The 13743-nt window shown below is 42.3% G+C and overlaps 1 protein-coding gene across 1 annotated transcript in view; it reads left to right on the top strand.

Moving 5' to 3' along the window:
- The first annotated feature begins 2199 nt into the window (after window positions 1-2199).
- Ppp6c (protein phosphatase 6 catalytic subunit) overlaps window positions 2200-13743 on the top strand; it is a 31673-nt gene continuing 20129 nt past the window's right edge. Inside the window, exon 1 of the mRNA XM_057755416.1 lies at window positions 2200-2467. Within this exon, the coding sequence (XP_057611399.1) occupies window positions 2393-2467 (75 nt within the window). The 5' untranslated portion in view covers window positions 2200-2392. The remainder of the gene's footprint in view (window positions 2468-13743) is intronic.

Genomic DNA, 13743 nt, shown 5'->3' on the forward strand with positions numbered 1-13743 from the left:
GACACAGACTCCAGCACCTAAGGGGGAACTCTGACAACTGCCAAGTCCGTTCCCCTCTAGGAACCCTGGTTTACTCACGTGTAGAATGGGGATAGCAACAGCAGCAGACAGCAGTTGGGAGAATCTACTAATACAAGTGAAAGGAAAACTTGGGTTTTAATTTTGAGACAAGGTCGCACATAGCCCAGGCTGGACCCCAACTCACTGTGTAGTTAAGTATGACCTTGAATTCCTGATCCTCCTGCCTCCACCTCATAAGTGCTGGGAGTTACCAATAAGAGCCACAATGCCTGAGATCCAACTTAATAACTCATTTAGCTACTTGAAAATATAACCAAAATTCATGGACAAAATAAAATTTGGGGGCTTCAGCTCTCTTCACCACTTTGTCATATGTTTCTCACACCTGGACCCTGCATGAGTTCCTGTAAATAATAGAAAGTCTCCCGGTGGCTTCCCAAGAAGAGTTTAGAGCTGTACACTCACTCGTTTTCCTTCTGGAGAGAGGACCAAGACCAGGTTGGCTCTGCCGCATGCTTGACTTGTGTTTAGACAGCAATTACTGCTGAGAGCTCCAGATTGCTTTGCTGGGCCCTGGCTCTTTTGACTAGGATTACCTCAAGATGCCATGCTAGAAAGGAATATTAACAAGAAAAACTGGAATATCGGATAGTTTACCTTGTAGGAACTAATCCTTTTGGAATAGAAATCGCATTCCTGAATTCTTGTAGGAATGTTTGAGTTCTGTTTTTAAAATGGGAGTCAAAGGGGCTAAAGAGAAGGCTTAAACAAAACCAACCAACCAAAGCAAAAGAAAACCCAAATAAATTTGATCATTTTGCATCTCTACTTAAAGTCCTACAGTAGTTGCCCATTACAGCAAAAGAAAAATAAACCAGTGTTTCCCTTTTCCTCTCACGTCCAGGTGCTATGGTGCGGCTCTTCCTCAAAGGCACTAGACATGCTTAGGGATGCTGGCTCCATTAGCTGTCTTCCCTAGAACTTCCCACGGGGGTCTCCTGGTTGGCCAGCAACTCACTACTTAGACCAAGCTGTTTTAGAACTCACAGTTATCCTCCTGCCTCTCCAGTGCTGAGGTCAAATGTGTGGTCCACTATGGCTGGCCGATTGGTTAATTCTTACTACTCTGTCAGCCCATCCTCCTTACTCTGCCAGGATGTTTACCTTAACAGCTATCACTTTCTAACATGCTATAAGCAAACTATTGTATTTATTGTTTATCTCTAGCAGAAGTAAATTACAGGCTGAGGACAGAGATTTTATACATTAATTCTTAATGTTTTATTTTATATATTTTGTCTGCAAGTGTGCTTGTGCATTTCAGCCAGTGCCCCCAGAGGCCAGAAGAGGGCATAAGAATCTCTGGAACTGGGCTTACAGGTTTTGTGAGCAGCCGCTTGGGTGCTGTAATAGAACTTGAACCCTCCTCTGGAAGAGCAGCTAGTACTCTTAATCACTGAGCAAACTTTCCAGCCCCAGAGATAGAGGTTTTCCTCTACTGTCGTCACTGGATATTCTAATTCCCTACAAGTGTATCCGTACTTAGTTGCTGCTCGATATGCAGTTGCCAAATGAACCAACGTTAAAGCTATATTAGGTGTAAAGAACTGTTCTCGACACTGGGATACGACAAAAAACAAAGTAAAAATATCAAAAACCCTTCCTGCCCCCTCGTGGGACTCCCAAGTTCAAATAAGTCTGTTTAAATAAGCCTGTTTTCCAGTCTAGGCTCCACCTTTGATATTTGGGGAAAGTAACACGTGCAAGCTTTTACAAGAATTGAAGAGGAAAAATATCGCGCCAGTATTTGTATAAAATTTAGCTTAATAAATGCTTCAATTTTTTTTTCTTTTCTTCCAAGCCGGAGAATTGGGGGTGTTAAATCTGTTTCACACGTCTAGGCCAGGTCATCACTGGAAAGTGGGCAACAGTTATCCTAACTGTAACTGAAGACGCTGACTGGGTGCTTTACAGGGTAGGAATGAGAGCTAGGGAATACCTAGTTACCCACTTCGTAATTTTCCCGCGGAAAAGCCTCAACTGGTTTCTCAGAGGTGAAGAGTAGGATACGAAGAGCATTCTGTTTTTACTAAAACTACAAGTCCCAGCACTCCCTGCGGCACATAGCTACAGGTCCCAGCAGGGCTGATCAGCAGGACCCCCGGGTTCTCTTAGAGACCGGGAGTTCGGTCCGAGAGGGCACGGGGCGTGTCGAGGTGCGGAAGAGGAGCGAGTCAGGTTTTGAGGACGCTGCGCAGACGCCACTCACGGGTCGGACGTGACGTAAGGAGGGTTCCGGCTTCGGCCTCCGCCGCTGCCTCCGGTACTTCAGCTGCCGCCGCTGCCTTCGCCGTGGCTCGTTCTTCCTAAAATGGCGCCGCTAGATCTGGACAAGTATGTGGAGATAGCGCGGCAGTGCAAGTACCTTCCCGAGAACGACCTGAAGGTGAGCCGGGCCGGAGGCCGGCCTGCTTGCGAGGCAAGCCCCTTCCGGCTGCGGGGCGCCCGCCGGCCCGCCCTTCTCCCTCGGGCGGACCCCTGTCCCGGCGCGGCGGGGGGCGCTCCGCGGTGCGAGGCGACCGGGTCCGACACGGCGAGACGCCGAGAAGCAGGGGAGCCCGATCCCGAATGCTGGCGCGGCTCCCTGAGGGGATCCCGGGGATGTGCGGCCCCGGCCCGCAGGACTCCCAGCCCTAGCAGCTTTGCTGGAAGACTCTTCCGCTCGGACACGCTCCGTCTCCCGGGATGGAGCCCGGCCGAGCCCGGCGGGCGGCGCTCCCGGGAAGGGGTCCTCCCGGCAGAGGTGACAGGAGCTGCCGTCTGCTCCAGGGACGCGGGTGGACGGAGGTGGGAAGCCGGGGGGCGGGACCGTGTGGCCGTGATGGGAGAGAGTCAGGTCGCCTCTGCTTCACCACTCCGCTAAATTGCGTCTTAGGAGTTCGTTTTCTCCTGCTCACTCGGCCGTGGGTCCCATTTCTGAGCAGGTTATTCAGCTAGTGGACAAGCGGTCGCTTATCCAGAAGTTCCAGTGTGTTAGGACCTCTGAGCTCTTCCCCCGTAAGCCAAAGTGTCGTTTTCTCGGTTTTCCGAGGAGGTCTCTCTCAGTTCAAGCTGAGAGCGGTAAAGGACTGTCTCATTTGGTACATGAAGTTGGTCAGTCAACAACTATGCAAAATATTTAAGACCACCTGTGCTGTTTGTGTGAAAGTACCTAAGCTGTACTTACATGTTGATTGTGTGTGTTACGTGGTTGGTATCCATGTTCAGCCGCCTACATCTTTCAGTCATTTTTCTCTGCTTTGTGCTTGGTAATTTTTTTTTTTTTTTGGATTTGTTTTCTTTCTGAGATGGGATCTTAAGATAGGTCTTGTTGGGACTGGAGAGATATCTCAATGGTTGAGTGCACTGACTTCCCTTCCCAGAGGACCTGGAAATTCTATTCCCAGCAAGGATATGACAGTTTGTTACCTTCTGTAACTCCAGTTCAAGGGATGCAATGCCCTCTTCTGGCTTCTGCAGGCACCAGGCACACACATGTTTCACAGACATACATGCAGGCAAAAAGTCATACACATAAAATAAAAATAAATTTTAAAAAAGTTCATGGTGGCCTTCAATCCACAGTGTACCCAAATGCTGTAACCTAAACTACCAGGCCTGACTGCTCTATACTTTTTCTTTCTTTTTTTTTTTTATTATTATTATTTTTTTATTTTTCGAGACAGGGTTTCTCCTTGTATCTTTAGGGCTGTCCTGGAACTCATTCTGTACACCAGGTTGGCCTCGTACTCACAGAGATGCATCTGCCTTTGCCCCCCCCACCCCATTAAAGGTGTGTGCCACCACTACCCAGCCCCTCTGTATAATCTTAAGTGCTGAGCCATCTCTCCAGTTCTTAGTGTTTTGCGAGCGCACACACAACACATACACGGTATCATATAGCCTAAACTTACCTTGAACCCCTGGTTCTGCTTCTACCTTAATAGTGGTTTATTTTATTTTATTGTAGTGTGAGAGTTAAACTCAATTTTTAAAATATTTATTATTTTTATGTATTTGTATGTGTACCTGTGTGAATTTATATGCACCATGTGTGTGCTGGTACTAGCAGAGGCAGAGGGCATCCTATCCCCTGGAATTGGTTTTATAGATGGTATGAGCTACCTGATGTGGGTGCTGGGAATCAAACCTGAGTCTTCTGCAAATAAGCTCTTTTAACGGCTGAGCCATTTCTCCTGTTGTGTGCTTTTTAATTTTATTAATTTATTTTGTTTACCAAGACAGGATTTTTCTGTGTAGTCCGACTGTTCTGGAACTCACTAAAGACTAGGCTGACCTTGAACTCAGAGATTTACCAGGTACCTCTGTGGGAGTTTGTGCACATGAGTACAGACACCCTCAGAGGCCAGAGGCATTAATTAGATCTTTCTGGATCTGTAGTTATATGCAGTTGTAAGCAGCCTGACATGGGTGCTGGCAATAGAACACAGCTATTCTTTAAAAGTAGTATGTGCTCTTAACCACTTCGTTATTTCTACAGCACCACTGTATCTGTTTCTTACTAGACTTCTACAACCCCCTAAGTTTTGGGGTAACTACTGGGTGAGGGGGAGGGTGTAAATTTTCTATATATCCTAGAATTTTTTTTTTTTCCCTGTCTTGGAAATAGTTTTATCGGATTGATTTGCTTGTGCTGCCAGACTCTGGTATATTTACTGTTTTCTTGGTTGCTTAGTTATCGTAGGCCAGTCTTGCCTGGAACTCAGCTAATGTAGCCTAACCTAACCTTGAGCTAGGTGTAATTGCAACCTTCCTGCTTCAGTCTCCTGAGTGTAGGAATTACAAAGGTGCGCCAGCATTCCTGACTATCTAGTGTTTATGAAATTCAGTTTTAGCCACTTTTGGTGGCAAATACATTTAATCCCAGCACCCAGAAGAAAGAGGCAAGTGGTTCTCAGTAAGTTTGAGGCCAGCCTGGTCTACAGAGTGAAATTCTATCTCAGAGAGAGAGAGAGAGAGAGAGAGAGAGAGAGAGAGAGAGAGAGAGAAAGAAACTCTTATTTGTGTTCCTTAGCATAAAGTACAAACTAAAAATAGGCCAAGGAAATATTCTAGGGGACTTTATTTATTGTGTGTGAATGTTTTGTCTAAATGTATCTGTAGCATGTGCATGCCTGGTGTCTGAGGGAGTCAAAAGAGGTCTTCAGATCTCCTGGAATTAGAGTTTCCAGGTGGGGTGCTGGGAATTGAACCTAGATAATATGCAAGACCAATAAGTGCTCTTAACCACTGAGCCATCTCTCCAGCCTTGAGTCTTAAAAAATTGTGTGATTTTTTAAAATTTATTTTTATTTTATGTATGTGGACATTCTACTTGCATGTTTGTTTGTGTACCATATGTATGCAGAGCATAAGAGGGCATTGGCTTTCTTGGAACTGGAGTTACAGAAGGTTGTGAACTACTATGTGGGTGCTGGAAATTGAAACCAAATCCTCTGGAAGAGCAGCCAGTGTTCTTAACTGCTGAGCCGTCTCTCTAACCTCTAGCAATGTCTTTTTTGAAATCTTAGTTCCAAAATTCTATGAGAAGAAAAAGAGAAATAATTGGAGACACTTAATAAATATTACCAAAAAGATCCTTGTGCATGCTAGGCAAAACGTCTATCATCTTAATCTGTAAAGTCTTACCTTTCTTACCCTTAATTTTGGGGAGAAGCTTAATAATGGCTCAGAGGTTAAGAACACCTAGGTTCAATCCCAGCTCCCACATGGCAACTCACAACCATCTGTAACTCCAGTCCCAGAAGATCCAGTGACCTCTTACGGCTTCCTTGAGCCCATGGCACACAGATATACATTCAGTCAAAACACTTATACACATAAAATGAATAAAAATCTCAAAAAAAAAAAAAAGAATTTTTGGGAGGAGGACTTGGGGAGGGTCCTCAGTTGTTAGAGTGTTTGCTTATTATAAATAGAGCACTTGACTTGATCCCCAGCAATGAATAAAATCAGACTTGGAGGCAGAGGTGGAAGGTTCAGAACTTCAAGTCCATCCTTATCTATGTAACAAATTTGAGGGTAGCCTATGTGTACTATTTGAGACCCTGTTTTAAAAAGTAAAAATCCCAGCACTTGGGAGGCAGAGGCAGATGGTTCTCTGTGAGTTCAAGGCCAGCCTGGTCTACAAGAGCTAGTTTCAGGACAGCTAAGGCACATAGAAACCCTGTCTCAAAAAAACCAAAAAAAAAAAAAAGTAAAAATTGAGGGGTTCTATAGCTATAATATCGAGATTATCTTCTTCCCCCCTTCTTCCCTCCCTCCCACCACGACCCCTGGTTTTTGAGACAGGGTCTCACTCTGTAGCCCTAGCTGGCCTTGAACGTACAGCAGTTATCCAGCATCAGCCTTCCTAGTTCTGGGATTATATATGTGCATCACCTTGTCTGGCTACCATGCCAGGCCACACTATGATTTTTGTGTAAATGCTAGAAGCCTGTTTTCTAAACCCTTTTTGATAGTGCCTGGTGTCTTGTTTGTCTTTTGACTTCAGAGTCATATTCTCCTGTGTCATCCTAAAATATTCTGTAGTAATTCTGCCTAATATGAGCATAATGCCTTCAATTTTATAGTAGCTACTTTTTTTTTTAACATAAAAAACAAATAGCTAGACAAGTTAGCTGTCATTAAGGGTGTATAATGTTCATGTAGAGGACCGCGCTTGGTTCCCAGCATGCAGGCCTTACTTCTCACAGTCACCTGTAATTCCAGCTACAGGGAATCCAACATTCACTTTGACCTCCTCAGATATCTGCGCTTATGTGTGCATACCACTTATCCACATTTGCACATGATTAAAAGTAAAATAAAGCTAGGCATGATAGTGTATATAAGTCATAGCACTTGAGGCAGGGGCAGGCATATCTCCTGAGTTCAAAGCCAACCAGGCTTGAATATACCAGTATATACCAAAATACACAACCTTGTTTCAAATAAAATAACAAATTAAAATAAAATATATCTTGATACTAGGGAGGTGCTCTTCAAAGAGCTTGTTGCTCTTGAATAGGCCCTGAGTTTGGTTCCCAACACTTTACCCACAGTGGGTGATTTACAGCTGCCTATAACTCCAGCTCTAGAGGACCCAATGCTTCTTGCCTCTTCAGGTACCTGCACTCATGTGCACAGACCTACACAATACACATAGTTAAAAATAATAAAAATAGGGAGCGGGGGGCTGGAGAGATGGCTCAGTGGTTAAGAGCATTGCTGCTCTTCCAGAGGTCCTGGGTTCAATTACCAGCGACCACATGGTGGCTCACAACCATCTGTAATTAGATCTGTCGCCCTTTTCTGGGGTGCAGGCATACATGGAGGCAGAATGTTGTATACATAATAAATAAATAAATCTTTAAAAAAATAAAAATAGGGAGCTAGAAAGATGGCTAAGAGGTTAAGAGGCTGGTCTTCCAGAGGTCCTGAGTTCAATTCCCAGTGACCACATACCTGGTGGTTCACCACCATCTATAATGAATGACATCTGGTACCCCTTTCTGTCATGAAGGCATACATGCAGGCAGAACACTGTATACATAATAAGTAAGTAAATCTTTTTTTAAAAAGCAAGAAAAATGAATATACCAATTTTATTATGAAGTATATGTGTGAAAGAGAGAGACACACAGAAACTAGGGCCTTGCACGTACCAGAAAAGAACTCTTACTACCAAGTTTATCTCTATCGTGTGTGTGTGTGTGTGTGTGTATTTAAGACAGGTTTCCAGACTTAGAGTAGTCTTAAACTTTCGATGTGGCTAAACCTGGCCTTGATTCCACATTTTCCTGTGTCCATCTCTCAAGTGCTGGGATACAGGTGTGGGACACCATGCCTATTTACTAAGAAGTCCCTTGTGTCAGGTAATATGTCATGTGAGTACCAAAGGTAGAATTAGATGTGTCTCTCTCCCTTTGGATGTCTCTCGGTATAAAAGGGATTGGAGAGATAAAGAGATGATCATTATACAGTGTAGCAGGTACTCTAATAGAAGGCTAAACTTGGGGCCTTGAATGTGAGTTAATTGTTTCTGTTTTTGAGATGAGGTCTCAACTTACACCTGGCACTATTTACAACAGTCTTCCTGCCTCTGCCTCTGCCTCTGTGGTGCTGAGATCACAGGTATGCCCCTGAGTTACATCTTTACCCCCACCCCCACTCCTAAAAAATGTTTATGGATACTAGAAAAATATAATTTTGAAATGTTAATATGTGGCTAACTAAACAGAAAAGTCAACTTAGAGAAAACTATTACAGAGATACATTCTTTCTTTCTCTTCTTATTTTTGAAACAGGGTCTCACTATGTAGCCCTGACTGGCCTGGAACTTGCTAAGTAGCTAGCCTTGAACTCAAGAGAGATCTACTGGCCTCTGCCTGCCAAGTGTTGTGATTAAAAGTATGGCCCCTGTACCTGACGGGAGAGATATACTGTTATGTGGGAATAAGAATCAAACAAAACCAAGAAGGGATCAGAATGGATTTTTCTGATTATTCTGAAGAAATACTCTTGAGGGATTTCTTCTTTTTTTTTTTTCCTTTTTTTTGGGTGGTGGTGGTTTTTGGATTGGGTTTTTTCCCAAGACAGGGTTTCTCTGTGTAGAAACCCTCAACTGCCCTAGAACTCACTCTGTAAACCAATGTGGCCTCAAACTCAGAGATTCGCCTGCCTCTGCCTCCCAAGTGCTGCAATTACAGGCATGTGCCACCACCGCTTGGCCTCTTGAGGGATTTCTAAGGGCAGTAAAAGGGAGCTTTTAGAAATAACATTCTAGCAACATTTTGGACCCTGGACTGGAATGGGACATGACTGTCGTAAAAACAGGTGTAATGGCAAAGCCCTGTAATACCAGCACCTAGAAGGTAGAGGCAGGAGGGTCATCACAAGTCCAAGGTCTTCTTCAGCTACAGAAAGAACCTGAGCCACGTGAGATCCTATGGCAGACAAACAAAAAAGAACAACATATTTGAAGGTCAAGAGGAAATACAGAGATGGGGCAGAGGATAGAATGGGAGGGAGACAGTGAATGTGTATTTTGAGGAAGAAGTAGAGAAGAGAAATAGGATCATGAATCTGTTATTGTTCTAGGATAATTAACTGAACATGAATAGGGAGAGGAACATAATTTTCCTGAATTTGAGATAAGACCAAGAGTTTGTTTTTTAGATTGTGACCATTTTGAACAGTAAGAGGAACGATGTTTTCTGCAAACAAAACGCTAAACAAAGCTCTGAAGGCTTTCGGGAAAGGGCAATCTGTGTCCTGCCCACAGTGTGCCTGGGCTCTGTGAGGCCACTGCTGGTGAAGTTGCTGACCTGCAAAGGGTATATACTGAAGTTTCATAGACTTTTCTTTATTTGTGGGTACTTGATAGGAACTTATGTGCTACTTCTGTTACTTGTAACATAAGTGTAGTGCTGGAGATTGAATCCAGGGCCGCTTGATTGATAGGCAGTTCACTGCCACTGAGCTATATCCCTAACTGGAAGCTCCTGCTGAATCAAGGAGATGAAAGGCAGCGTTTTAAAGGGCTGAGGGGCATTGCTTTCTAAATGCTCATTTGGATCTGCAGAACCAGCATTTATAGGCGGCAGTTAAAATTGTACTCTAAATAGCATACCTGGGTTGGATGAAGGATAAAGGATCCTGCCTAAGTAGTTGACATGTCTTCTCTAGACACTTAGCTTTTGAGATTGACAAGGTTTCTTGCTTGATGTTCTTTAGTTTATGGTGCAGGGATTGTAGGTCAGGACTAACAAGCAGTTCAGAAGTTGGTTACAGACTAGATCAGTCTCAGTTGGGCATAAATTCTGGCATATTAGAATGTGGGAACCATGGCGCCTTTTGGGATTCCACTCAGGATTATGATCCATTTCAAATGTTTATTAAATGATAACTTGTTTTGTTACAGAAAGGATAGTGGGTGTTTTTCAAAGGTGTGCTCAATAGAGCAGTAAAATAGAATAAAAGGAAAACAAGTCAGAAAATAAGTTAAGATGGAGCCAGCAGTGAAAGTATAAAATATATATGGTATATAACAGCTGGGATGAGCAGGTCATTTGTTTGTTTGTTTGTTGTTTGAGACAGGGTTTCTCTGTATCTTTGGAGCCTCTCCTGGAACTCGCTCTGTAGACCAGGCTGGCCTCAAACTCACAGAGATCGCCTTGCCTCTGCCTCCCGAGTGCTGGGATTAAAGGTGTGTACCACCACCACTGGGAAGAACTAAATTTTTTAGATGATAAAACCAGGAGCTACTCAGGGTAATCACTGACCCTGATAGAGGGAACAGAGACATTCCTCTCTTAGGTCCTCCCTAATACTATTTAGTCATAGTATCTTGTGTGTCTTGTTTATAGTCCACACAGTAACAAACTCCATTAGAGGCTTTACTCAATAATGAAAACATGTTAGTACGGTTTGATTGCATGGCATTAAAGTATAATTTGGGAGAGAAAAAAAAAGAGTAGAAAAGGAGGGTAGTATGATGAGAGTGAAGACAGGCCTTTCTAGATCAGGGCTCTTAAACCTCTTCATTCACAACTCTTTTTTGTTCAAGAGTTTTATGAAACCCCGGATATACAGATCTATAATTATATAAGTTAGACATTTTTACTCATAATTATAAAAACTACTTTTAAAATCACTTTAAAACAAGTTCTTAGAAGTCAGGCAGATGTAGTGGTATGCACCTTCAATCCCAGCACTCAGGAATCAGAGGCAGGTGGATCCCTGAGTTTGAGGCCAGCCTGGTCTACACAGCAAGTTCCAGGACAGCCAGAACTACACAGAGAAACCCTGTCTCAAAAAACCAAACTTACTGCTGCTGCTGCTACTACTACTAATAATAATAATAATATTAATAATAAGTCATTTGGTGTCCATGTAATTTTACCACTTACTAAAATGAAAGAAAATTTGTATACTAGTGAAATGGATGTGCTTGTTTTTAAGTCTATAAGTTTATAAGTCATGGTTGAATATTTGATATTGTAAGACAACATTTTCAGCATTGATGGATATTTTGATTTTATGATGAGAATGCCGCTACATATTTATTACAGAATGATAGGACTGTTTCAGAAATTGTTGGAAACTATGTCTTAATCCCAAGACAAAGTTAATTTAGTGGCTTTAAAAAAAAATGAAACTAAGGCTAGACATGATGGTGCACACTTTTGATCCCAACACTCAGGAGGCAGAGTAAGGTAGATCTCTGTGCATTCAAGGCCAACCTGGTCTACATAGGGATTTATAGAATAGCCAGCACTCTAGAAACTCCCTAGCTTTAAGAAAAAGGAAGGAAGAATTGGATTAAAGTCAACAATTCAGGCGGTGATTTTTATTTTTAATTTTAGTTTTTATTTTTTGTTTCTTTGAGACAAGGTCTCACATAGCCCAGGTTAATCTCCAACTATATAATTGAAGATGTCCTTGAAGTCCTCATACCTCCAGAGTGCTGGGATTATAGGGAGCACCATTGTGTCCAGTTTATACCGTGCTGAGGATCAGACACATGTGTTCAGCAGATGCTCTGCCAAATGAGCTACGTCCTTAGTCCTGCCTTAAGTATATTCTAAACTTTTTGTATTTGCATTTATCTTTAAAATCTTCTATTGTACTGATCACTTCATTCCTTTCTCAAACTACTTTTAATTACAATGGCCTTAGAATATGTTTTAAGGGCTGGAGAAATGGCTCAGCAGTTAAGAGCACTGACTGCTCTTCCAGAGGATCCGGATTCAATTCCCAGCACCCACATGGCAGCTCACAACTGTCTGAAAATCCAATTCCAGGGGATCTGACACCTTGACACAAATGCACATAAAATAAAGATAAATAAATCATAAAAATAAAAAAGAATATGTTTTAATAGCTGATGTGTCAATAATGTTAATATCAATATTATTTTCCAAAATTAGTTGAGTAAAATTTACAGTTCTTGTCCCCGACAGATAGTTAGTATAGTTTTTACATACTCCTGCCACCCAATCTTACCAAAGAAGTCACTGCGTTAATTAAAACTATGTTAGGTTTCCATATTAATGAAAAGCAGCATTTGCAGTCTGATGTATTAAGCAATGTTCGGCAAGTAATGAACCTTCTGCGCTTCTCTCTTTTGAAATGTGGTCCCCATAGGAGGTGGCAGAGCACTTTGCCTCAGTCCCTCCCTGTTCTGCATTTTTTCTTCTGCAGTGCTGAGTTTAGACTGACTACCTTGCCCAAATGTTTACTTATGAAGAATGTATTTATTATCCTCCATTTATCTCCAGAAAGCTTGAGGTTTGCTGTAAGCTTAAAGTGCTTATGAGAGGTCATAGAGTTATGTCATCAATGAGATGAAGATCTGACTGCAATTCATTCTGCTTCAATAACCTCTGTTCTTAATCAGTTTACTGTACTGTTCTAGACTTGAAAGAACTGTTAACCAAACTCCATTTACAGACTAGAGGTGCACACACATTTTAAATGAGAGAACTACTCAACACCTATTGCTTTCCTCCAGTGAGAAGCTCCCCTTTCTACAGTTAGAATGGAATCCATAGTTAATGTTTATAAATCAGGTTCTATAAAATTTAAACCAAAAATAATCCAGGGTAATCCCAGATACATGAAAAGAACATGAAAGAAAAAACATGTCAGAGAACCACAAGGGAGATAACATATTTATCAGACTCTCCTCATTCCTACTTCTTAGGAACAAAGTACCTGTATTATGCCTCAGAGATGAGCTTCTACCCAGGACTGACACAGAGTTGTGAGGCACTGAAGCCATCTCTCTATTTTATTTAGCTAGTATTTTAAAACAAGGTCTTAATGTGTACCCCTAGCCAACCTAGAACTCACTATGTAGACCAGTCTAGCCTCCCAGATCCTGGAACTAAAGATGTATGTCATCACCATCACCCCCAGCTAATTAAAATTAGTTTGTTTTTATTGTGTGTATACATGTATCATGGTGCAGAAAACAACTTGCAAAAGTCAGTTCTCTTTCTTCCACCATGTGGGTTCTGGGGATCAAGCTCGAGTCTTTAGTGTTGCATTTATCCTCTGAGCCATCTCTTTTGCCCCCAGTAAAGCCATATTTAATAATCCTAGAGACCTCTGGTGACACACAGCATTTAGTATACAGCCATTTCCTGTTTCTCCTTCAATAACAAAGATGTCAGAATCAGACATATTTCACAGCTAGTAGGGGAGCTTCTGGAGAGAGGCTCCCTGCTGACAGGCATTATAAAGCACTGTGTTACTCTCACCCAGGCCATATTCACCTGCTTCCTTCCATGGTGAGTGAACTGAGTCCCAAGACAGTGCCAAGAGCACCTCCTTATGCAAGAACAATCCCCTTGTTGCCTTTTAAATTTTGTTATTTGATGTATATGGGTGTTTTGTCTTCATGTCTGTCTGTCTGTACACCTCATGCATACCTGGTGCCCTAGGGGGCCCTGAACTGGAATAATAGATGATTGTGAGGCTGTGAGCTGCCATACACTTCAAATTTAGCAGTTTATTTTGAAAATAAAATAAATAGGCAATTTGAGAAAAAAGTACACAGATGATACTCATTAAATTAGTATACTCATTAAATAAATAAAATGATTAAATAAGATCAGGGGAGGGGAGGATATGTACCCTTCTGCAACTCCGGAAATGAATTCTGCTGTCCTGCAG

The sequence above is a fragment of the Chionomys nivalis genome, chromosome 22 (genome assembly GCF_950005125.1).
Source record: "Chionomys nivalis chromosome 22, mChiNiv1.1, whole genome shotgun sequence".
Lineage (NCBI taxonomy): Eukaryota > Metazoa > Chordata > Mammalia > Rodentia > Cricetidae > Chionomys > Chionomys nivalis.